Source organism: Phocoena phocoena, chromosome 21 (assembly GCF_963924675.1).
Source record: "Phocoena phocoena chromosome 21, mPhoPho1.1, whole genome shotgun sequence".
NCBI lineage: Eukaryota > Metazoa > Chordata > Mammalia > Artiodactyla > Phocoenidae > Phocoena > Phocoena phocoena.
The window spans coordinates 19,501,763-19,527,297 of NC_089239.1; the positions used below are offsets into that span (position 1 = coordinate 19,501,763).

At 39.3% G+C, this 25,535-nt stretch overlaps 1 protein-coding gene across 1 annotated transcript in view; it reads right to left on the reverse strand.

The window, feature by feature from the left end:
* Positions 1-14,868, reverse strand: part of ASAH1 (N-acylsphingosine amidohydrolase 1) — a 46,036-nt gene extending 31,168 nt beyond the window's left edge. The window contains exon 1 of the mRNA XM_065899830.1: positions 14,715-14,868. Within this exon, the coding sequence (XP_065755902.1) occupies positions 14,715-14,792 (78 nt within the window). The 5' untranslated portion in view covers positions 14,793-14,868. The remainder of the gene's footprint in view (positions 1-14,714) is intronic.
* Positions 14,869-25,535: the final 10,667 nt, after the last annotated feature.

Below are 25,535 nucleotides of genomic sequence, written 5' to 3' on the forward strand. Positions count from 1 at the left end.
TGTAGCTGTGCTCCAATACAACTCAGTTTATGGACCCTGACGTGTAAATTTTACAAATTTTGACATGTTACAAAATATTAATCTCCTTTTGAATTTCCCCCCAACTTTTAAAAGACGTAAAAACCATCCCTCACTCGCAGACTTTAAAAAAACAGGTGCCAGGCTGTAGTTTGCCAACCACCACTCAGGGTACTAACACCCATACAAGTTGCCCTTGCTCTTGCCAGATGATCTCTTCAGTTTCTGTCAAGGAAAACCCTTTGAGGTGGTATGTATGTGTGAAAAAAAGAGAGAAGAGGGGAAGAGAGTGTGTGGGTTTAGTCTTTTGCTTAGCTATAATGTTATATGCAGTTCTCTGTGCAGAGTTTGGGATGGGGGTTATTTTCTGTCTGCTGGCCCCTCAACTAAACTCTTTTCATCCTCATCTATTATTCTTACTCTCCAGAATAAATGCTACTCTGAGCCAGGAACCTCTCTGGGATCTCCTTTCCTCACAACAGCTTTGTCCACTTTGTCTCATCAGTCAAAACTCCTCCACCTACTACCTAAATGCCGAGAAGTAACTAAAAATCTCTCCGACATACCGCGACTCAATTAAAATCATATGCTCGTGGACTGATATTAGTCTTTGGTGGCACTTAGTTGTATTAGTTTCCTATTGCTGCTGTAACAAATTACTGCAAACTTAATGCTTAAAACAACACAAATTTATTATGTTACAGCTCTGAAGGTTGGAAGTCTAAAATGGTTCTGCACAGCTGAATTTCCCCTGGGGCCCCAAGGCAGAATCTGTTTCCTTGACTTTTCCAGCTTCTAGGGATCGCCTACATTCGTTGGTTTGTGCCCCCTTTCCTCCATCTTCAAAGTCAGCAGTATAGCATCTTCTCTCTTCTTTGGCCTCCTGCCTCCCTGTTATAAAGATGTCTGGGAATATATCGGCCCCCTTGGATAATCCAGCACAACATCCCCATCTCAAGATTCTTTACTAAATCACATTTGCCAAGTTCCTTTTGCCATAAAAAATAACATGTTCACAGGTTCTAGGAACTAGGACATGGACATCCTTGGGAAGCCATTATTCATCCTACCATATATCTATACAAAAAGACATTTTCAAAGATGAAATATGTAAAATCTCATTACAGATCAGGAATAACATAGAAACATTTGCAATCACTTTGGGACACTAACCCTAAGTGCCAAAAATCAAATGCCCACCCCACAAGAATTCAATTCTTCTCATTAGAAGACCTCTTTACAAAAAGTGTACTAACTTGTTATTAAAACATTTTCATCAATAAGAATTATATGGGAATTTGTCTTCTCTCTTGTCATATAAATATCTATATAACATCCTTGATTTTGCCTCTTGGCCCACAGCGCCGAAAAGATTTACTATCTGGCCCTGTGCCGGAAAAGTTTAATGACTCCTGCCTGAGAGTAAAGGCCTCCTATTCTAACATTTAGAAAAATACAAAGGAAACTGGGCTTCCCTGGTGGCGCAGTGGTTGAGAGTCCGCCTGCCGATGCAGGGGACACGGGTTCATGCCCTGGTCCAGGAAGATCCTACATGCCGTGGAGTGGCTGGGCCCATGAGCCATGGCCACTGAGCCTGCGCGTCCGGAGCCTGTGCTCCGCAACGGGAGAGGCCACAACAGTGAGAGGCCCACGTACCGCCAAAAAAAAAAAAAAGAAAACAAAAAACTAGCTCCAAAATATCCCAATACTTTAAGGAACTGAGGAAAATATAAAACAAAATAATATAAATTAATATCGGATTCAATACTCTAATAGTAACCTCAAGAGAAATTCAATATACTGTTATATCTATAAAACAAAAACAAGATGTTGTAAAAAATAAGTTCGACCAGGTAATTAAAAACATAACTGCTGGGCTTCCCTGGTGGCGCAGTGGTTGAGAGTCCGCCTGCTGATGCAGGGGACGCGGGTTCATGCCCCGGTCCAGGAGGATCCCACATGCCACAGAGCGGCTGGGCCCATGAGCCATGGCTGCTGAGCCTGTGTGTCCGGAGCCTGTACTCCGCAACGGGAGAGGCCACAACAGTGAGAGGCCCGTGTACTGCAAAAAAAAAAACCCCAAAAAAAACATAACTGCTCATCCATCAATAGATGAATGGATAAAGAACGTATATCAACATAATGGAATACTACTCAACCACAAAAGGAAAGAAATTTTGCCATTTGCAGCAACATGGATGGACCTGGAGGGCCTTCTGCTTAGTGAAATAAGTCAGACAAAGAAAGACAAATACCATATGATCTCACTTATATCTGGAATCTAAAAAGTATAACAAACTATTGAATATAACGAAAGACAAGCAGACACAGATATAGAGAATAAACTAGTGGTTACCAGTGGAGAGAGGGAAGCGGGGAGGGGCAATATAGGGGTAAGAAATTAAAAGGTACAAACTATTAGGTATAAAATAAGCTACAAGGATATACTGTACAACATGAGGACTACAGCTAGTATTTTATAATAACTATAAATGGAGTATAACCTTTAAAAATTGTAAGTCACTATATTGTACACCTGTAACTTAAATAATATTGTACATCAGTTATACTTCAATAAAAAACGTAACTGCTGAAATAAAAAGGATAGGAAAATAAAGGCGAGGAAATCTCTCCCAGAATACAGGGAAAAAATTATATAGAAAACACAGGAGGAAAAAAAAAAAGAAGAGAATTAGAGAATCAGTGCATGGGGCCCAACATCTGATTAACTGGATTTCCAGAAAGAGAGCAGAGACAATAAAGAGGAGAAAATTATGAAAGAAATAATATAGGAAAATTTCCCACAGCTGAAAGGAGATGAGTCCTGAAAATGAAAAGACCTACTGATTATTTGAAATAATGACTGAATACAAGGGCTTTCAGTCAGACACATCACTGAGTTATTTCAAAACATAAAGGATAAAGAGAAAAACATAAAAGCTTCTAGCACCGCATTTGGGCCAGGGGAAGTGGGTTTCCTACAAAAGAATAAGACTCACACTTCCACCAAACTTCTCAACAGCTATATAAATGCTAGAAGAGAGTGATGCCTCCAAACTTGGCAGGAAATTGATTTAAAACTAGAATTTTATAGCTGGTAAAGGCATCAATCAATTTTGAGTTTATTTAAAGTCTTTACTATTAAGTCACTGCAAGGACTCAGAAAGTTCACCTCCCATACATTCTTTCTTAAATTAGTTCAAGATTTACTCTAGCAAAACACTGGCATAAACCAAGAGAAAGATGGGACAGGATCCAGAAAAGAATGGCTCCAACTTAACATAGAGTGGTAAAGGGAGCCCTTAAGGTGACAGCTAGTCAACAGACCTAGAAAGCAATAGTGCAACATTATATCAAGGAGATAGGTGCCCTAAAAAGTGGGACTCTACAGAATAAACTGTACAGTTGAAAGGCTGGAAGAATTTGAGAATAGGATAAGAGGCACACAGTGTAAGAAAAAAGAAAAACAACCAGAAACTATAAGGGGAAGCTACAGTCTTGGAAAAGAATGGTCCAAATAAAAAGAAAATGGTCTCAACTAGAAGCGGAATTCAGTAGGTTTCAAGAAGAGTAGACAGGATATTGAGAAGATATGTCAGAAGCTGAAAAATATACAGGATACAGTGATGATGGCATAGGTTTGTTTTCTTCTTCTAATGAGAAAAAGGGAAAGAAATTAGAAACTCCAATGAAAAAATTTGTACAAGGCGTAATATAAATATGAAGCAAATTAAAGTGAAGCAAATTAAAATGAATATGAGCATTTGGCATGAATATGAGTATTTGGTAGAAAATATATTTGAATATATATTTTATATATATATAAAATATATATATTTTAGTGCCGTTAGAGTTACGGCTTTAGAATTCTAGAGAAGGACATGTAATCACAGCACACTGAGCAATGACCAATGTTTTCAAGTCACACTTCTTTAAACATTGTTTACCGTCTTCATTCTTTGAAAGGAGACATACGAAGCATAGATGACTCAATTACAGTTACAATTATGTTACCAACGTTTACTAAACAAGACTGAAAGCACATAGAACTGAAGAAGAAAAGGGAGAAAAAGGTAGAGGGGTCAAGGAGTCCACTTGCCCCACTTCAATATTGTGCTTAAGTATTGAGCCATGGCAATTAGACAAGAAAATGAAATAAAAGGCATCCAAACTGGAAAAGAAGTAAAACTGTCTCATTTTCAGATGACACTATCTTCTACAGAAAACCCTAAGGAATCCATTAAAAACTTTTTAAAAATAATAAACAAGTTGGGCAAGGTTGCAGGATACAAGATGAATGTACAACAATCAAATGTATTTCTATACAGTAACGATGTGCAAATTGAAATGAAACTAAGAAACTACTCCACTTACAACAGCATCAGAAAGAATACTTAGGAATAAATTTAACCAAAGATGTGTAAGACTTGTACACTGAAAACTACAAAACACTGTAGAAAAAAAATTAAAGACCTAAATAAATGGAAAGATATACATTGTTCATAGATTGGAAGACTTAATATTGTTAAGATGGCAATGCTCCCTAAATTGATCTACAGATTCAATGCAATACCTATCAAAATCCTAGATGGCTTCTTTGCAGAAATAGACAAGTGATCCTAAAATTCACATTGAAATTCAAGGGACGCAGAACATCCAAAACGTTCTTAAAAAATAATAATAAAGTTAGAGGACTGACACTTCCTGATTTTAAAACATACTATCAAAGCTACAGTAATTAAGATAGTGCACTACCAGCATAAAGATATAAATCAATGGAATAGAACTGAGAGTGCAGAAATAAACCCTTACATTTATGCCGATTACAAAGCATATATTTGGTAAAAGATTTGTCTAGAATATATAAAAATCTTACAACTCAGTAATAAAAAGACAACTCAATTAATAAATGGGCAAAGGATCTGAACAGACATTTCTCCACATAAAATATAACTCAATAAGCAAATGAAAAGATGCTCAACATCATTTGCCAATAGGGAAATGCAAATCAAAAGCACAATGAGGGCTTCCCTGGTGGCGCAGTGGTTGAGTCCGCCTGCTGATGCAGGGGACGTGGGTTCGTGCCCCGGTCTGGGAGGATCCCACGGATCCTCGCGGAGCGGCTGGGCCCGTGAGCCATGGCTGCTGAGCCTGCGTGTCCGGAGCCTGTGCTCCGCAACGGGAGAGGCCACAACAGTGAGAGGCCCGCGTACGGCAAAAAAAAAAACAACAAACAAAAAACAGCACAATGAGATACCACTTCACACCCAACAGGCTGGCAGTTACAATAATAAAACAAGTGTTGGCATGGATGTAGAGAAACTGGAACCCTCATGTACTGCCAGTGGGAATATAAAATAGTGCAGCTGCTTTGGAAAACAGTCTGGCAGTTCCTCAAAGAGTTAAACACAGAGTTATGATGTGACCCAGCAAATTACTCTCCTAGGTATAAACCTAAGAGGCATGAAAACATGTGTTCACACAAAAACTGTACATAAATGTTCACAGTAGCATTATTCATAACAGCCAAAAGCAGAAACAACCTAAGTGTCCATTAAGTGATGAATGAACAAAATATGGTATATCCATAAATGGAATATTACTCAGTCATAAAAAGGAATGCACATTTACTGTACTGATGCTACAATGTGAATGAACCTTGTAAACATTATGATATGTGAAAGAAGCCAGTCACATGTATTGTATGATCCCCTTTATAGAAAATGTCCAGAATAGGTAAATCTATAGAGACAAAAAGTAGATTAGTGGCTGCCTAAGACTGAGAAGCAGGTTTCAGGGTTAAGGCTAAGTGGTAAGGGGTTTCTTAGGGGTGATGAAAATGTTCTAAAATTGACTGTAGTGATGGTTGTACAACTCTGTGAATATACTGAAGCCATTAAGTTGTATACTTTTAGTGGGTGATTTGTATGGTGTGAATTATATCTCAGTAACACTTAAAAAAAGAAAGGTTGAGGGAAGATTGTTGAAAGTAAACTAAATTTTTATCCATCACTGAGATGGATACGTATGAGAGCAGACAATGCCTCAAGTGGATTCAGACAAATTCAGCATAAACACATTATCAGTAGCAGTATTCATAAAGCTAACCAGGGGTGATATTTGGATCTTTCAGCACCCAATTTGGCATGGGCACCAATTAATCAAAACAGACTGAGCTGCAAATAACTAGTAGGACAGTAGAGGTGGTATCTTGCTGAACATCACTTGAGTACGAACAGTTAAAAGTGTCTGCTTCTGAGATGAAAACTCTAATTCGAAAAGATACATGCACCTCAATGTTCACAGGAGCACATTTACAATAGTCAAGATGTGGAAGCAACTTAAGTGTCCATCAACAGATGAATGGATAAAGAAGATGTGATGTATATATACACAATGGAATACTACTCAGCCATAAAAAGGAATGAAATATTGCCATTTGCAGCAATATAGATGGACCTAGAGATGATCATACTAAGTCAAGTAAATCGGAAAGACAAAGTATCATGTGATATCACTTATATGTAGAATATAAAAAGTAATATCAATACAAATGAATCTACTTACAAAACAGAAATAGACTCACAGACATAGAAAACAAACTTATGGTTACAAAAGGGGAAAGGGAGGGAGGTAGGGAGGGATAAGTTAGGAGTATGGGATTAACAGATATGTACTACTATATGTAAAATAGATAAGCAACAAGGATTTACTGTATAGCACAGGGAACTATATGCAGTATTTGTAATAACCTATAATGGAAAATAATTTGAAAAAAAATATATAACTTAATCACTTTGCTGTACACCTGAAACTAACGCAATATTGTAAATCAACTATACTTCAGAAAACACGACAATTAACAACAAAAACAACAAAAAAGTGTTTGCTTCCAGAGAAGGGGGATGGGGTAGAAAGAATAAGCAGGGAGACGGCTGGGTTTTTTTTATCATAAGCCTCTCTATATTATTTGATTTTCCTTAACTATGTACACTTTGATACATTTTAAAATATCAAATTAAAAAACTGCATGATTTCATTTACATTATGCTGAGGATTTTCAGAGTGATTCCCTGACATGATTTTAAGTTTTTTTTAAAAAATTTATTTATTTGGGCTTCCCTGGTGGCACTGTGGTTGAGAGTCTGCCTGCCGATGCAGGGGACGTGGGTTCGTGCCCCGGTCTGGGAAGATCCCACATGCCGCAGAGCGGCTGGGCCCGTGAGCCATGGCCGCTGGGCCTGCGTGTCCAGAGCCTGTGCTCTGCAACGGGAGAGGCCACAACAGTGAGAGGCCCGCGTAACGCAAAAAATATATATATATTTATTTAATTTATTTATTTTTGGCTGTGTTGGATCTTTGTTGATGCATGCGGACTTTCTCTAGTTGCAGAGAGCGGGGGCTACTCTTTGTTGCAGTGCGCGGACTTCTCATTGCGGTGGCTTCTCTTGTTGCGGAGCACGGGCTTCAGTAGTTGTGGCACACGGGCTCAGTAGTTGAGGCTCATGGGCTCTAGAGTGCAGCCTCAGTAGTTGTGGCGCACGGGCTTAGTTGCTCCGCGGCATGTGGGATCTTCCCATACCAGGGCTCAAACCTGTGTCCCCTGCGTTGGCAGGCGGATTCTTAACCACTGCGCCACCAGGCAAACACTGATTTTAAGTATTTTTAGCTGTCAGTATCTCAAATTATTTTAAGATAACAACATATGACTGCATTGGAGGGCAGGGTATTCTAAATTCACTAGTCCTTGCTTAGTGAAATTGGAAATGGACACCAAAAAGCAACACTCTACTTAAGAACATCTTGATTTAAAACTACGAATTTTCCAAACAGCACTTAATAAGAAGGGCAAATATTAACTTTAGAAATACAACTCTTACTTCATTCTAACTTATTCACTATTAAGATTCTTCTAAATATCAGCGCTTTTGGTGAGTTTAAAATGTGATTTGATTCACAAAAATCTGATTTATGCCCTTTTCACTGAATTTCAAGTTTTCAGGAACTTTAGGGTCATGGGGTCATGTTCTGGATGCAAGGCCCAGCTCCATTAGTGACAAGGTTACACAGCGGGTGACAGAGCCCCAGTTCAGGCTCCCCCTGATCTTTCTCATAGCTTCCCACAGAGATAACAAGAAAACCTCAATTTAATTCCTAATAGGGAACAATCCGCATTCCCTTCAGGGCTTTTGATGATCACTAGAATCAACTCAGTGAGTAAATGAAATGTAATGATGCTCGTCTTTCCCTAGTAATTTTATCTGCATGACCTGGGTTCCAAAGCCAATATAAAATTAAACTACAAGGCATATTTCTTACGACTGTGAGGGAAGTTACAAGTGCTCTATCAAATATTAGGAGAGTTCAACTGCCCCAGAGGTAACAGAGCAACCTAATCATATATACAAGAGTCTGAGATTGATAAGACATTTTACTATGATAATGCTGACAGCAATAAATAAACATGAAATACAAAGACATGAAATCTGCATAGAAATTGGCTGTAAGAGTAAAGGGTAAATGTGATTGTAATTTTTAAAGCTAGCAGCCATAAGATCAGGGTACTTCAGGTGTTCATAAGGTACTGACACTGAAGTCACTTTTTTTTGTTTTTAAAATTTTTTTATTCAAGTAGAGTTGATTTACAATATTATATTAGTTTCAGGTATACAGCATAGTGATTCAAATTTTTATAGCTTATACTCCATTTAAAGTTATTATAAAATATTCACTATATTCCCTGGAGTGTACAATATATCCTTGTAGCTTATTTATTTTATATATAGTAGTTTGTATCTCTTAATCCCCTACTCCTTATTTGCCTCTCCCCCTTCCCCCTCTCCACTTGTAACCACTAGTTTGTTCTCCATGTCTGTGAGTCTGTTTCTGTTTTGCTATATTCTTTTGTTTGTTTTATTTTTTAGATTCCTTGTATAAGCGATAACATACGGTATTTGTCTTTGACTTATTTCACTAAGCATAATAGCCTCTAACAACAGTCATTTTAAACAAAAAGATTAGATTTGGGGTAGAGTGGAGACAGGTCCATCCTTACTTTCAAGGGAGACCTGAACAGGGAAAGACAGCTTCAAAAATCTATGTACAGACCTGAAATAAAATTACAGTGAGCTCACTTGTTATTTAAAGTTTCTTACTATCTCCAAATTTAACTATACATGGTTTTAATAATAGACAACCTTATCAAGGTAAGTAAAAATTTAAACAGATGATAGGTATAGAATGTAAATAGATGAAAGGGAGCGATATTAGGTAGTCTGCTTGGTATGTGCTACCTTGTCAAAGGGTGAAAAAATACAACCAACTTAAAATCAATCTTTCACATGTGTGCTCTCTCATTTTTGCTTCCTAAAGCCAAAGAAAGTGGTGAAAATCTCTGTAAAATGTTTTGTTAATACTTCCTGAGTCAGCGAATTCTCTAATTATTCTAGTTATTTGATAAGAACTTGAACGTCTTCAAAATTAATCATTCTTTACGTCCTCCCCACTCACTAAAAAAAAAAAACTAACTACAGAGCTACTTGACATAACTGTATTTAGGAAAATAAAATATAAAGTGAAAATTATTCCATTAGCAACCTGAACGCTCCATGCCTAAAAGAAATGAGATAATTCATCCAGCTCCCTAAAATATTTGAGTCCTCCGGAATGAGAACCTCAATGAAATGTATGCTTCTAAGACTGTACAAAAGAGTTCAGAAAGCCCTCATGTGCTTGGCTTATTCACATAACCAGAAAAAGGCAGTGAAAAGTAATTAAATTATATAGCTCACACCAGTGTTCTTACCATCGGAAAAGAAGCTGAACAATTTCAGCAAGACAACTTTCTTTCTTCCTTCCTTCCTTCCTCCCTGTCCTTCCTTCTTTCTTTCTTCCTTTCTTTCCTTTTCCTTCTTTTGTTTCCTTCCTTCCTTTCTTTCTTTATTCCTTTATTTATTTATGGCTGCATTGGGTCTTTGCTGCTCTGCACGGGGGCTACTCTTCATTGCAGTGCATGGGCTTCTTATTGCAGTGGCTTATCTTGTTGCGGAGCACAGGCTCTAGGCGTGCGGGCTTCAGTAGTTGTGGCACACGGGCTCTAGAGCGCAGGCTCTGTAGTTGTGGCACGGGGGCTCAGTAGTTATGGCTCGCAGGCTCCAGAGTGCAGCCTCAGTAGTTGTGGCGCACGGGCTTAGTTGCTCTGTGGCACGTGGGATCTTCCCGGATCAAGGCTTGAACCCGTGTCCCCTGCATTGGCAGGTGGATTCTTAATCACTGCGCCACCAGGGAAGTCCAACAAGACAATTTCAATTCAATTCTTTAATTCACCGACAACTATTTTCTAAATAAGATTTGTTTCTTAAAGTGTTCTCTATGTAAGACAGAGCAGACACATATTCAAGACACACTTGAATAAGAAAAGGCATGTTTTCTTGCATATATAACAAATTCAAATGAGCATGCAAAGTTTTTCACTTGTTTTCTGACCTTTGATGGAATGGTACCCTATTAAATTGAGAATATTTAGGTAAAAGGAATGTGAACAAACTCTCCATAAGGGCAAAGACCTCTCTATCTTGTTCACTGACCTGTTCCCAGCATCTGTAACAGTCAGGCCCAGACTAGGCATGCAGTATTTGTTGACTAAGCAAACATATGGTATCTGTGTATTCCTTCCTTTAAAGTACTGGGTGGAAAACAAATGCAGTACAGTAAAACTGGCCAGGCCAGATGGGGTTTAAGTGATTTGGGAAAACGTTGTAAAAATCATTGCTAAAACCTGATTCAGTGGCTAATGTCAACAATGTTATCACTCACTTGAAAAGCTGATGCATAAAAATAAGTTCGATTCAGTAATTCACTACTGAGCCAGTGTGTTTAATTTTCACACATTTTAGGGATCTGCTTAGATTTATTACTGAGAACAGCCATCTCGCCTACTCTGATTCCTTTCCTTCTGATGACTCCATAGGCTACTACAATCTATTTTCTGCTCCCAATATGCTCTGGCCGAGGTGACCAATGACCTCTGGGTGCCAAGCACAACAGATACTAGACATCTCAATGGCATTCAATACAGGTGACCTGTCCCTCTCTCCCCTGAGCGTCCCTAACACTTGCTCTCCAGTTCTGGCTGCTGCTTTAATTTTGCCAGTTCTTCCTGACCCGACACATGCATGTCTCCTGAGCCTTTGACTAAGCCTCTTCTCTTCTATCTGCTCATTGTTCACTCCAGTGGGCTTCAAAATAATATGCCTACGACTTCCAATATCCTCTTCTGAGCTCCAGTCCCAAAGGTCTGCTGGATGTCTTGGTGCCATCTGAAATTCGACATAACCAGAGTGAAAAATGACCTTCATTCTTCCCTCCTCATATTCCTGTAGTGATGCCACTATTCTCCCAGCTGAGCACTTCAGAAAGGTGCCAGTCCCTCTTCCCCATCCAACCCCTCCTTCTTCTCATTCTACCTCCGAATCTTCTCCGGAACCATCCACTTCTTTCCTTTTCCAATAGCACAACCGTCCTGTAAGTCAGGAGGGTTGTGCTATTGGACTAGTCTCCTCATATCCACCCTTGCTCCCTTCCAATCCAAACTGATCTTTTGAAAGTGACAAATTTATCACATCTTTTTTAAAACCAGTCAACAGCTTCCCATTGTTTTTAGGATGAATTCCAAAATCTTTATCAAGGTCTACAGAGCCCTGGATGACGTCATCTCCATCTCCCTCTCCAGATTTTCTTGCACCACTTCTGTCACCACCATCTCTCTTTTTAAAATATTTTTAAATTTATTTTTTATTGACATAATATTGGTTTATAACATAAGTTTCCAGTATACATTATATTTCTACTTCTGTATACACTACAGCATGCTTACCACTAAAATTTTAGTTTCCATCCATCACGATACAATTGATCCCCTTTACTCATTTCACCCTCCCTCTGCCCCTTTCCCTCTGATAACCACTATGCTGCTGTTCTCTGTATCTACGTGTTTGTTTTTGTTTGGTTTGTTCGTTTATTAGATAGATACAGTATCTGTCTTTCTCCGTCTGATTTATTTCACCCATCATAATACTTTCAATATCCATACATGTTGTTACATATGGCGAGATTTCATCTTTTTTCATGGCTGACTAGTATTCCATTGTGGTGGGTGTGTGTGTGTGAGAGTGAGAATCACATCTTCTTTATCCATTCATCCACTAATGGGCACTTATGTTGTTTCCACGTCTTGGCTCTTGTAAATAATGCTGCAATGAACATGGGGGTGCAGATATCTTTTCAAATTAGTGTTTTCATTTTCTTTGGATATATACCCAGAAGTGGGATAGCTTGTCACCACCATCTCTTAATAGAATCAAATAACTCAAGAAGACCTTAAAATATGCCATAGTCTGAAGCGCCTCAAAAACAAAACAGAACAAAATCCACAGACATTCCAAATCCAATGATTTTTGTTTGTAATTTAAAGCCAGTTCCCACTATCATATTTATCAAAAGTAGTTTTGAAATATATTTTGTTACTATGTGTGGCTACAGTTTATCACAGAACAATTCAAAATGAAAAAAAAATGCTTATTCTTGTCAAAGGATGAGGTCACTGAACTTCTGTGAAGTTCCCAAAATCCTGTCAGCCAGTGGCCCCCAGGTTTTCCAGATCAGTTAAAAAACTGAGAGGAGTCCCAGTTTTTGTTTTACAAAGTGAAGATGTTAAAACAAACAAAACAACTTACACACATAAAAGAACATTTTAACAACAAAAATTGGAAGGTCATAATCAGAATAAAAGCTAACATTCTAAATTAATAATTTCAAGGCCTCATTTTTCTCATTTCATTAAAGACTTGTGGAAGCAGCTTCCCAAATTGACACCAGAGGCCAGACTAGAATTTGACAACCACTGTTCCAGATAAGAACTATTAAATTCATGGAGGGGCTGTTGATTTTTCCTGTTCTACAAATACCTTTTAAAGTACTTTTGCTTGAAAAAATAAAGTACTGACAACGAAAATAAAAGGCAGATATTGATATATGAAACTGTTCTGAGGTCCACAACTAGACCTCTCAGTATTAACTTGCTGCTCTGACACTCAAAAGCCAGGCCGTTTCTCTTCTCTTCTTAGACACAACTCACAGAATACCCACCTCAGTGAAGGTTAATCTGGGACATGATCAAATGAGACAAAGCAAGGCCACTTCATGACTCTAAGCACAGACAAAAACAAAGGTACGTGTAACACGCTAAACACCAAACACCTCCTTCTCTTGCTAAACAAATAACTGTTTCTTCTTTACCCATAGTGTTGCCTCACTTTCTAAAAGCAACCAATCTAGAGCAAACCCCCGATTCCTCAGACCTGCCCCTGAAACACACAAAGTCCAAATTATAAAACATGTTTTTCCTAATGCCCTTTTACTGAGAGGCCCCACGGTTGCCCATGGCATGCATTCTCACTCACTGCAAAATAATAAACCCAATTTCTTCAACTACAGGTGTGTTTCCTGGGGTCTTTGGCTGAAAGCAATGACAGTATCAAAGTATAAAATTCTTTAAAAATTCCCATAATCCCAACCACTTTAAAGCAAATTAATTCCCTACCCACACTAAAGCAGACTAATTTTATTTTTCCTTATACCCTTCCAATCCTCACCCACATGTATATACTGTGTATTTTTCTGTTACTGAAATCGCTGTGTATACTACTTTGTATTCTACTTTTACTTGCTTTATCTTGTATCAATTTTGAATGGCTGAGTAATATCTCACCATGATCTTACTCTTAAAGCTTTTCTCCGTAGACAAATAAAAGAATAAAAGAGGAGAATGCACATCTTGCTCCTAAAGTCAATGTTCTACCTAAACTATTCAAAAACATCCTCACCTAGTCTTAGGTCACATGCACCCAAGTTCCTATTTATCTGATCTGTTGATAAGAAAAATGCAGTCTTATTGCTTTTAAAGAAGAGAATTATGCAAGACCACCAGACCAGGTGTCCAGAGGCCTGAGTTCAGTCATGCTTCTAGACATTTTCTCACTCAGAATCAACTTCCTCCCTTGCAAAGTAAGAGTGAAACTGGTCCCTCATTGTCTCTTGTAGTTATCAAGTCTGTGTTCCTGCTACTTCCCTCAAGGGGAAATAGCCACAGGCCCAGTGTTCACTTGACTCGGAGATAAAGGCCAGGCATCCACATCTAGGTTGGCCTGGGCTGCTCCCATTGCCCTGACTGGGGATGCCTTGCCCTTTCCCAGGGCCCTCAGGATCCTTAGCTAATACTTTTCCTTCAGCACCTCGTCACCAGGCAGAGGATGCCAAAGTCCTCAGGAAGTTCGTCACTTAATCATGTACACAAATCAACTGGAACTTTTTCTCTTACAGTTCTGGATGCTCGAAGCTGGTACTGGTAGAACAGATGCAATCCATCAAACGTGAGGGTATGCAAATCATAATCACCAATCCGCAGAGATCAGGATTTCCCCAGAAGGTTTCCTTGTTCCAGCTTGTACCGAATCGACCCGGGGTGAAATTCGCCAGCCCGCTCTACACCCACACCTCTGCTCAGGAAAACACCGACCCCCGTAAAGATGCTGCCGGGACTAGATGTCCCTCAAGCCCCGCCGGCTCCGCACCTGGGCACCCCACTTCCCCGTGCTCCCGCGCGCCCCTCTCCGCGCCCTCGCCTCCAGCTCACCCACCGGTGGCACGTGCTGCGCCACCGAACAGGTGACGGTCACGCTCAGTAGGACGAAGGTTAGGCGACTCCAAACCAGCATCGCTCCTGCTGCGAACGCCGCTACAAATGACGCCAGAAGAGGCCGCACAAGGTACCACCTGAGCTCAGAGCAGACCACGCCCCCGCCGCCGCGTGACCCGCGGGCTGGACCGCACCACGCGAGGCGGGGGGAGACAGACGCGCAGCAGATGGAGAGAGCCGGGCTTTTCGGTGGCACGGCAGGACAAGGGAGCCTTCCGAGAGGAAGAACGAACCCACAGGATGGGGGTCAGCGCTTGCGTTAGGACCGTGGTGTTTGTCGGTCCCCTCCACCCCCCCACTGCTCCGCGAGCAATGGTTGCGCCGAGCCCGAGCTCCAGCCCCAGCTTCGCGCCGGCGGGTGCGGCTGAGGAACTTATAGCCGACGAGTTGCCTCACGAAGGGCCGCGCCCACCTCCGAGCTTGGGGCTGGGCACCTTCTCCGACTCCTTTCCCGGCCCGGTGCGGCCGTGCAGCGTCCGCAAACAGCCCAGGGCGAAGTCCGCCTTCGGGCAGCTCGATACCAAAAGCCCACGAAACGGGCGCAAGCCACGAGAGTCTCAAAACGCGGCGTAGCACGCGAACGCGACCCGTCTTTGCGCTCTAAGGAGGGCAGGGCCGAAGTGAGTGAGGTTTTTCATCCTGACCGTGGGGTCCCCGAACAGGTGTCGAGGCGGGGGGATACCCGGGAGGGGGGATAATTAATTCTCACGGGTAGTAAAGACTGTGAATTACCCATTTAGACTTTAGCAGCCGAGCTGACAAGGCACAGAATTTAGGCTTCAGTTCCTTGCACTTAGACAACAGGTGGAATGTCCAGGTAGAGCCGCGAACCTTCCTTCACTGATGGGAATCAGCTGTGTGTTTTCACTTAACTGATGAAACGCTTCAGGTTGGCAGAGCCGGGGGTGAACCTGGGAGGAGGGTAGGCTTTCGCACCTGAAAAACAGCTTTACAGATGTATTTGCTTGGCATTCGTCCCTTGTATGGACGCCGTCGCCCGAGTTACTTAAAAGTCCAACAGGAAATCCTACCCTCTGGGTTCTACTTTCTGATTGAGCCTCTTTGAAATCCAACTAGCTTTTTTTTTTTTTTAATGCTTCAGTAAAACTCAGAATACTATCACTAAAATCCTCATATATTCTTTTTTTTCTTGTGTGTGTTTGAAATTTCAATTTTACCCATTTGTATTACTTGGTTAGAAAAACCAAACAATCCTTTTGCTGGAGATTGGGAAACGAGAATTGATGTTTGAAGGCTGTTTTCCTAGGGTTTTTTGTTTGTTTGGTTGGTTTTTGGTAGATGACAGGGTTCCTGTCTCTGAGGAGGAAGTTTGACTTTTGAAACATATCACATGATTTTGAAACATATCAGTGGTTCCTGACTGAACAGTGAGCAAGCAGATCATAGAAATGTTCATTAATTCAGAAATATTTACTGTCCACCTACAATGTGCTAATCATTTTTCCAGACATTGGGGATAAGCAGGGAACAAAAAAGACAGGAGGTTCCTCCCTCATGAGGCTTACATTCTAGATGAGAAATGGACAATAAACATCATACCCGAGAAAATTTATATAGGATGTTGGAAGGTAATAAATGTTATAGAGAAAAAGCAGAGTAAGGGGGATCAAGAGTAGGGAGAGTCACAATGTTAAGTAAGATGAACAGGACAAGCATTTTTGAGAAAGTGATGTTTGAGCAGAGATTTGAAGGAGGTGAAGAAGTTAGTTTTGTGGATGCCTAGGGAAGAGTATTCCAGGCAGAGGGAGCAGCTGGGGCAAAGGGTTGACAGTGAGAATGTGCCTGGCATGTTTGGCTACAGCGAGGAAGTCAGTGTGTGTGGAGCAGAAGGAAGAGGGGGTAAAAAAAGGAGAAGAAGTCTGAGAGGTAAGGGGGGTAGGGCAGATTATACAGGGTATAAGGAGCTATTGTAAAGACCTCGGCTTCTCTGTGCAAATGTGTAAATAGGTTGAATTATCTTGGACCTTAAAATAAGTCTGAAAAAAAAGAAAAAAGGAAGTAGAGGATTCCCATCTTTTGTATAAGTAGCTATTTGGTTTGAAGATCATTCATCTTTAAAAACATTTTTTTTATTGAATGAAAGTCTTTAAATTCTATGGTGCTTTACAGTTTTCAAAAGTTTCATGCACATGATTTCATATAATCCCATTATTGCCTCTCCCCTTTCCCTTCTCCCCAGCTGGTAACCACTAGTTTGTTCTCTATACCTGAGTCTGCTTCTTTTTTGTTTTATTCCCTAGTTTGTTTTATTTTTTAGACTCCACATTAAGTGATATCATACAGTATATATATTTCTCTGTATTATTTCGCTTAGCATTATGCCCTCAAAATCCATCCGTGTTACTACAAATGGCAAAATTTCCTTCTATTTTATGGCTGAGTAGTATTCCATTGTATATATATGCCACTACTTCTTTATCCGTTCATCCTGATGGATACTTAGGTTGCTTCCATACCTTGGCCATTATAAATAATGCTGCTATAAACATACGGGTGCATGTATCTTTTCAAATTAGTGTTTTTGGTTTTTTTGGGGTATATAGCCAGGAGTGGAATTGCTAGATTATATAGTAGTTCTATTCTTAGTTTTTGGAGAAACCTCCATACTCTTTTCCACAGTGGCTTCAGCAATTTACATTCCCACCAACAGCATATGAGGGTTTCCTTTTCTCCACATCCTTGAAGATCATTCATCTTAAATACTACCGAGAGCACTTTAAACATGTCACCAAACACATTTTTTCCCTATGAGAGGATATTAATTGCTGGTTAGATGGTCTGGCAAAATCAGAATCTTTATACAGAAAATTTACGTCAATTAGCATGATATTCTTAGGCATGAAAAATTCTAATTTTCATATAACTTTGCATTTAACTTTCAAAGCCCTATTATATACCATTGATTCTATTTTCAGGCAAATTAAAATTTAAACCTACTTCCCTAAAATTATACCATTTTATGCTTTTTTTTTTTTTTCCCGGTATGCGGGCCTCTCACTGCTGTGGCCTCTCCCGCCGAGGAGCACAGGCTCTGGTCGCACAGGCTCAGTGGCCATGGCTCACGGGCCCAGCCGCTCCACGGCACGTGGGATCCTCCCGGACCAGGGCACGAACCCGTGTCCCCTGCATCGGCAGGCAGACTCTCAACCACTGCGCCACCAGGGAAGCCCTATGCATTTTTTTCTTACACCTACATCTTTTTTCTTAATCTACTCGATTCTTCAGTACTAGAAATGTACGGAAGGCCAAGGCAAAGCATGTGGCTATAGGAAACTTTGCTATGGTTTATGGCACACTGACATATTCATGGAAATGGTATTTAAGTGTACAAAGGAATGATTATGTCGGCAGGAAGGGTGGTTCAAATACTATCTTCACAGCAAGCATCAGGTGTAAGACTTGCATAACATATTTAATGTGCAAGAGTCAGCATCAGTAATCGAATTGTTTATCAGAATAGCTGAAGTTCTTGGCAAGCTGTGGACCTTTTCTAATCTCCTACCTAACATTCCTGGGTTTCTGAGGTGATTTAAAATCATTGCAGTCTAATCATCCAACCCTTAATGAAATCTACCGCACATAACACATTACCCAGAACAGGTATGACTTGATTTAATAAAACTGAATGTTCAAAGGTTTGCACTAAAAAAGAAAGAAATATGGAAATAATGTTCCAGTTTAAAAAAAAAAAAACATTTTAGGGAATTCCCTGGCAGTCCAGTGGTGAGGACTCCTGAGCTCTCACTACAGGGGACCTGGGTTCAATCCTTGGTCAGGGAACTAAGATCTTGCAAGCCACGCGGTGCGGCCAAAAAAATAAATAAAAATTTTTAAAAATAATAAATTAAAAAAATTGTACCAGAAGTATTTACCAATGAATTGTTTAATTAAGAAGAAAAGACTTAGTATATCTAAAATGTAATCTGAGTTTCAAAGCTTTGATTTTTATCCATATTTTTAGGAAGGAATCTAGAGAATGAAAGATGAAATAGATGGAAAATCAGAAATCTTGCAAAACTGTTACATGATTCTTTTCCTCCAGGAGCTTTATTTATCACACTAAGCAAGATTACTTGCTTTATGTTTTACTTTTATAAAGAAAAATATGTCAAATTATTACCTTTGGCTCAAGGTATAATGATATTTTATTCCATTACAAAACTATAAATTAATTGCTCACATTTAATCTAATTGCCCCCCATGTAATGTCAAAATCAAAAGGTTGGGCTTCCCTGGTGGCGCAGTGGTTGAGAGGCCGGCTGCCGATGCGCGGGACGCGGGTTCTTGCCCCGGTCTGGGAGGATCCCACATGCCGCTGAGTGGCTGGGCCTGTGAGCCATGGCCACTGGGCCTGCGCATCCGGAGCCTGTGCTCCGCAGTGGGAGAGGCCACAGCAGTGAGAGGCCCACGTACCGCAAAAAAAAAAAAAAAAAAAAATCAAAAGGTTATCTTAATTATCCTTTACTTTGCACTTATCTTTCTGTTACTTTGTGAATCATTTTTGATGTCTTATTGAACCCCTGGTACCACAGACATGTAAGAATCTGAAGAGACACTTTACAAAAAAATCCTTTTGTCTATTTCTACTTTCTTTGATAAGACATATAGTTCTGACCTGAAAATTATTCGTCAATTCAGTTCAAATTCAATAATCTCTAAATCTTTTTTTCTTGCTCTGATTTCATATTCCTGCATAGTTCCATTTTACATAAACCATTATAAATACCTATTTAATGCTTCCCACCAGTTGTTTCTCATAAGTTTGTGGTAAATTCATTTTTCCCTCAGTAAACTCTGAGTACTTACTCTAGGTGCTGGGTAACTAGCGAACAAATGATCCCTGCCCTGGGGCTTTGTCTTGTGGGAGAGAAAAATGAAGATGGAAGGGAAAATGTAAATCAAATGACTATTTTGTAAAATATCAATGGATTTAACTAATTCCATGCTCTACCCTCTGGTTTAATATTGTGGATGTTTTGCCAACCTCAATTCCACTCCTCCATTATACAGCAGACATGCGATTTGGATGAACCGTGTCCCCATCCTTAGCCTCATCTCTGGAGGTGGGCCCGGGTTGGTCTGATGTTTAAGGTTACCCTAGTCCTCTTGCCACCATGCTTGGCTTCGGCCTTAGTCACTCGGACTCTTGAATTCAGTAGGCCATGGTTTGAATCTCAGGGTTTTTGCTCTGATTGAGGCATTTGTCCTTTCTCTTTTAACAGGAAAGAGTAAGCTATTAGTCTCCATTGCTGCTGGCATTCATGCTGTAAACTTGAAGGGAGCTGCCTAAGGATGAATAGGTACTGTGGACAGCACAGAGGAGAGAAGGAAAGAAATTGGGTCTTTATGACATTAAGCTGATAGATGACCGAACACAGAGCCTGTCCAACAACTGGACTCTTAATTATGGTAAGCCACTACTCTTCTTTATTATTGAAGCCAGTTCAAGTTGGTTTGCTTGCAAGTTGAATTGTTGTATCTGTGAGTTGTAGGATATGCATATATTCAGCCACAAACAGTGGATTAGAGTTCCTAGTGTTTCATATATTTGCCAACTCTGGTATTGACTGACTTTAAAATTTTTACTAGTCTGGTGGCTGCAAATGCTGTCTCACTGTAGTTTTATTTTGCAGTGTTGGGGTGGGTTCTCATGAGCCAGTGACATCACAGTGTGATTGTGTTCAGTGACCTCATGTTGGTCGTTTGATTCATCATATGATATTTACCCCATGGAAATCAGCAAACATTACAAATCAGGGCTTTCCCCTCTGGAGAGCCAAAGTGTTAAAGATTACCTACCTATATACCATTGTTGATAAGGTTAAATATTTTCTCATGTATTTACGGGCTTTTGTAATTCTTTGAATTATTTTATCTTGAGTGGCTTGGGCTGTTATTACAAACTACCATAGACTTGGTGGCTTATAAACAACAGAAATTTGTTTCTTGCAGTTCTAGAGGCTGAAAAGTGCAAGATCAAGGTGCTGGCACATTTGCTATCTGGTCTGGGCCTGCTACCTGGTTCATAGACCACCGTCTTTTCTCTATAACCTCACCTATGAATACCATCACATTGGCAATTAGGTTTCAACATATGAATTTTGGGGGAACATAAACATTCAATCCATGTCATATCTGTTTGTGTCTTTTGCCTATTTAAAAATTTTTTTGGCTATTTTTTTTTGATTCATTCACAGTTGTTTTTCATATCTTATAAATACTTTACTCATTATTATCTTCAGTATATTTGCTTCACATTTCTTATTACACCTCTGACCTTCCCTCTGGGATCATTTTTGTTCTACCTAGACTTCTCTTAATGGGCATCTAATGGTGATAAATGCTCTCAATTTTTATGTTGACAGTGTCTTTATTCTGCTTTACTGCTTTTCTCTTATTCTTGAAAGATAGTTTCATAAATTATAGTATTCTAGGTTGACAATTTTTTTCTCTCAGCGCATGGAAGATACTCCTCTGCTGTTTTCTGGCTTCATATCTGCTAGTGAGAAGCTAGCAATCAGCTGAATTGCTGAAGTTTTGGAGTGATCACTCTTTTCTTTCCAGCTGCTTTTAAGATGAAACTTTTTTCTCTGTAATTCTGTAGTTTCACCATAATGTGTTTAGGTGTGTATCTTTATTTATCATGTTTGGGATTCACTGGTATGCCAAGATCTGATGTCTGAAAAGTTCTCAGTTGTTATGTCTATTATCTCTTTCTCATTCTTTTTATTACCTCCTTTTTGTACCTAAAGTAGGCATATATTAGACATTCTCATCATGTTCTGTGTCTCTCGATCTTTATTTCATAGTATATTCTATCTCCTTGTCTCTGTGAGCTGTATTTGGGATCAATTACTGTTATATTCTGGCTCATTATTTTTTTCTTTGCTTTTGTTTAATCTGATGTTTAATCCATCCACTGAATTTTTAATTATGTTTTAAATTTTTTTAAGTTCTTATTTTTATTAAGTTCTTAATTGTTTCAAATCTTCTTAGTCTTTTTATAATCTTTTTTAATGAGGGTTTTCTTTTTAATTTATTTTTTGGCTGTGTTGGGTCTTTGTTGCTGCGCACAGGCTTTCTCTAGTTGTGGCGAGCAGGGGCTACTCTTCGTTGCACTGCATGGGCTTCTCGTTGTGGTGGTTTCTCTTGTTGTGGAGCACGGACTCTAGGCACACGGGCTTCAGTAGCCGTGGCATGGGGGCTCAGTAGTTATGGCTCGCAGGCTGTAGAGCGCAGGCTCAGTAGTTGTGGCGTACGGGCTTAGTTGCTCTGCAGTATGTGGGTTCTTCCCGGACCAGGGATCGAACTCGTGTCCCTGCATTGGCAGGCGGATTCTCAACCACTGCGCCACGAGGGAAGTCCTATAATCTCTTATTTCCTGCTTATATCCCAGAAATAAGTTTTATTTCTTTAAACATGTCAAGTATAGTTATTTAATATTATACATTTGATGATTAATTTTTGTTTTTGCTTCTCCTGATTCTCATTAATGGTTCTTTGTTTCTGTGTATTTTTAAATTTTTCCTTTCCTTCTACTCAGTGCCAAACAAAAGAAAAACTTTCTTTGTCACCCACCTCTGTGCAATAAGATTTATTTCTCATGCACTGTTACCCTTGAAGGCATAGTCCTTTATAGTCATAGATTCCCTCCTGGGTGAATCCAGGCTCCTACCTCCCATATCTTGGACACTTGTCAAAGCAAAAGCTCAAAGTCTCCAGGATTTGGAAGAAACTTCCAGGTGAGAGTGAGGTTTGGTCCTCATTCATCTCTGTGGGTTCCTGTTTTCCCTTTGTTTGATATCTGTAGATTCCTTCCTTTTGTGTGGATGAGTGGTGTTTTAAAAGATATTTAAAATATTTCACCCAGTGTATTAGTTGTTTTAATAAGGAGTGCCATTCATGGTGTCTAATCTGCTATATTACTGAAAATGCAAGCCCTGCATTTTCATGGTTTTGTAAAATCATGGTGAAACTACCCCACTTCTGGGTTTGATATGAGTGAGATGAGAAATCCCAAGAAAGAAGAAAGAAGTCAGTGCGTTTAGTACTTATTATTTTGTGACTCTGTGTAGTTAAATGGTAGGTCTATTAGCACCATACCCCCCCAACTCCTGGGTATGCATTAGAATAGTGGGGGGAGGCAGAAAGCAGAAGGAAAAATAGTAAATGTGTTCTTAGACCTATAAAATGACTTTTTATTCACTTCTTATTTACACCATATGGTGAATTGATCAGTAATTTTCTAATATTAAAGAGAAAACTGAGGGTCCTGATTACAGTTGGAATTGGGCAAGATGTGGAATTTCTTAGAGCTAATATATTTGTTATATGCTTCTTTGTTATAAGAAAATATTAGTATTGGATTGAAAAATGATACTTTATATTCTATGAATTCAATCACTATAAAATAATGTATTAAAAAGAAAAGAATTTATTAGGTTTAGAAATAAAACACTAACTGCAAGAAAATTAATAGTAAGAAAGGGCTTGGAACTGAGAAGGTATATTTCAAAACTTTTAAAAATGAAAAGTGTACTTGGTAAAAGAATGAACAGTCATGCTCCTGGAGGGTCGTTCAGAGTTAGAGATAAGGATTTCCAATGCAGGATGAAGGTGTAGCAGAAGCAGTGTTTTAACCTTGCTGGTCTGTAGATAATTTAAGGTGGAGCAAAAGATCAGCTGAGCTGAGTCGACAGAATCTTTGGAATGAATGGTCACGAGAGTGTCAATGCTGAAGTCAGTGAAACAGAGGATGGGAGGCTCAGTGAAGAGAAAGACCAGGAACTAGGTTCCGTGTGGGTCGAGGACCCTGATGTACAGCAGTGTAGAACTGCATTGGTGATGGGTGTGGATGGTATGTGCTGCAAGGCCTGAGTTGATGGGTAGGGGTAATGAGAAGCTTCAAAACTGGTACTTGGGCTCTAGTATATGAGTCTCTAATTCTGGGTGCACTGGGATGAGAGCTGAATTCAGCGTGGAAAAAGTCAGAAGGGGCATTTTCATGGGGGAGTCAAGAGGAAATTTGTCTATTAGAAATTTTTGTTTACCTTCTGCTAAATGCTTAAGTTTTCGTCCATTTTTCTACATTATGGAAAGGGCACACTGGTGTGAAATGAGGCTATGGCAGTAAAAGGAACATGGAAAAAGAAGAGTTGGTAATCATAGGTGGAGAGGTGGGAGAGGTTGAAGAGGCAGTGATGGATATACAGAAGGTCTTCTAGAGAGGATTTTTGGGCTAAAAATGAAAAACAAGGGAGCATACAAGAAGGTTCTGTATCTGTAGGAATTTGGGGAAAAATTATTTTCCTGAACAACAGTAGGAAGGGATATATTTAAACAATTCCTGCTGCTATGCTTTAAAGCTGATGTATACTAGGATTTAGGGCTGAGGAGCTGCACAACAGCCTAGATTGGTCTGAGGTCCACTGGCGATTTCCAAACAAGTTACCATACTTTAGAAAGCCATTTTGCATACACAGGTAGCATCAGACTATGAATGCTGGTGGCCTGCTAAACTATTAATTTTAAGTTTTCCCTGGGTTTTTTCTGGTATCAGGTAAAAAAACAAACAAAACAAACAAACAAAAAGCCTTGGGGGATTATATTTAGCAGGATAAAGAAAAAACAAACAGGGAATAGTACTTACACAAGCATAAGGGATAATAAAGAAAAAATAAGACATGAGAAGACATTGCCTATTTTTCCCCCATGTGAATAACTACAGCTATACAACTTAATTTTGTCAGGTGGTGTGGTTAGGGAACTAAGGTTAGAAGTCATGACTTGATTCCTTACCTTGGAGTATATTTATATTTACGTTTACACCTTTCTAAAGGAGTAAAGAGACATGCTTTGTTTTCTTTGTTCTCTTCCTTACGATTCCACTTAGTATCTAAGGACCAGAATTAGGAAATAGCATGATGGAAAAATAAACACTAATAAGTAGTGCTATGCCCCTTTTTCTCTACTAGCAGCACTAACAGGATTGCAGAACCTCATTAGGTTTGCAGAACACTGTAAGAAGAACACCTGCAGATTTTAATTTATAAGTCCTTGCTGTGCAGTCTGAAAAGAAAATCTATTTTTTTTTTATGAAATACAAAGGCAGGGTTGAAACACAAGGCCAAATGGAAAGAAGGCTTGTTTTTTCTCCATCTTGGAAAATAAGCCTCAGTAATGTTTTAAGTAGCCCAGTGGCAAAAAATTAAAGAGAAATACATCAAATAGTGCCAGAGATTTTCCTAGGGTAAAGTACACAGAAAATGTCATAATGCAAAACCTGCCTTAACACCATCCAGTTCACTTAATAAAATATGCATTAAAAAAAGCCTGTAAACTAATAGGTGGGTGAGGAAAAGGGAAGTAAAGGTATGAAATTGTTCTTTTTCTCATTTTGTTTCTAATCTTTTAATTAAATGAAATGGATTTCAAGATGACTGAGCTTGAAAAAATTATCACAGAGGTTACCTGCATTAATCTCCTTAGGCTAATATTGATGATAATAATACCATAAAAGAACAATATCTTGAAAAGTAATTTGTGATGTTTTTTACCCATTATGAAAGCTATCATGTCATAATAACTTGGTTAATAAAATATGATGTTAAGCTAGCATATTTTAATATATTCTTCTGTGTTGTAAGAGTTTAGAATAACTGAGTAAATATAATTCCTACAATAAGGAGTTGAACCCATGCCCTGATTAGCTCTACACTAGAGCTGACCCAGGAACTCCGCA